Below are 1011 nucleotides of genomic sequence, written 5' to 3' on the forward strand. Positions count from 1 at the left end.
AAAGCATATACCATCAAATAACAGCCTTGTAGCTCATCTGTCTTTAATAAGTTAAAGTTAAAAATCCCTATGGACAACATTTCACATGAGGAATGCACATTAAGAAACTCGATTGAAATAATAGATTTAAATAAAAGTCAGATAATCAGCGTGTGGCTTTGGCTGTGTGTCCGCAGCCGGAGGAAAACTCTGCGTCCGGAGCCAAAAACGAGGCCAACCGGAGCAGCGGAGGACTGATGGAGGAGATGAACGCTCTGCTCGCTCGCAGGTACAGATACAGCTATACATGCTAATCACAAACACACACCAATAAAACACTCACACATGCTTTACTTCTCACCACAGACGGAAAGCAGTAGATGAGAAGAAGGATGGAGAAAGCCAAAGTGTGAGTACAGACTGGTCGATCTGAAGCGAGATCTTTTATGATATAGACACTTTAAGGTTTAAGATTTAAGGACTAAGGTTTTTGGCTAGTTGTTTGCCGTGAATGATGCTGATGTCTTTCAGGACGATCCCGCGTGCCGTGGACAGAACGCCGCAGGTACGCCGATTATTATCTTCATCTGAATGAGAGCAGTGCAGTAAATGGTAAATATGGATGCTGAAGTCAGGTTTGGTGTGTTTCGTCCCGCAGACGGTGTGAAGAAGCCGTGGGATCGAGCCAATTCGGCGGAGAGATCATCACTGGTGTCCAGGTCCAACACAACCCAATCAAGATTCAGTCAAAGCACAAACCTACTGGATTCTTACAGGACTTTAGGGGAGAGTTCAGCCAGAAATGATCGTTCTGTCCTCACGTCTGCGTTGAACACAAAAGAAGATATTATGAAGAATGTTGGGAACCAAGCACTTTGACTTCCATAGTGGCTGTCGACTGTTACCAGAACTCTTCAAATATCTTCTTTTGTGCTCAGCAGCTGAAAGATCATTTCCGTTTATTAGATTAGTATTAAAAGTACTGACCAATGAGCAGGGGTGTGAAGTAACGAATTACAAATACTCACGTTA

The 1011-nt window shown here is 43.5% G+C and overlaps 1 protein-coding gene across 2 annotated transcripts; it reads left to right on the forward strand.

The window, feature by feature from the left end:
* The first annotated feature begins 80 nt into the window (after nt 1–80).
* LOC107735836 (ena/VASP-like protein) lies at nt 81–890 on the forward strand. 2 transcript variants are annotated; one of them, XM_016547401.1, is made up of 4 exons: nt 81–268; nt 346–388; nt 511–544; nt 638–890. In XM_016547401.1, exons 1-4 carry the CDS (start codon nt 237–239, stop codon nt 856–858), a joined length of 330 nt encoding a protein of 109 aa, XP_016402887.1. In that variant the 5' UTR covers nt 81–236; the 3' UTR covers nt 859–890. The 2 variants fall into 2 exon arrangements, with proteins under 2 accessions (XP_016402887.1, XP_016402889.1); XM_016547403.1 differs by having other exon boundaries at nt 535–544.
* The last annotated feature ends 121 nt before the right edge of the window (nt 891–1011 follow it).

Source organism: Sinocyclocheilus rhinocerous, unplaced genomic scaffold (assembly GCF_001515625.1).
Source record: "Sinocyclocheilus rhinocerous isolate Xijiao unplaced genomic scaffold, SAMN03320098_v1.1 C36325257, whole genome shotgun sequence".
Taxonomy (NCBI): Eukaryota; Metazoa; Chordata; class Actinopteri; order Cypriniformes; family Cyprinidae; genus Sinocyclocheilus; species Sinocyclocheilus rhinocerous.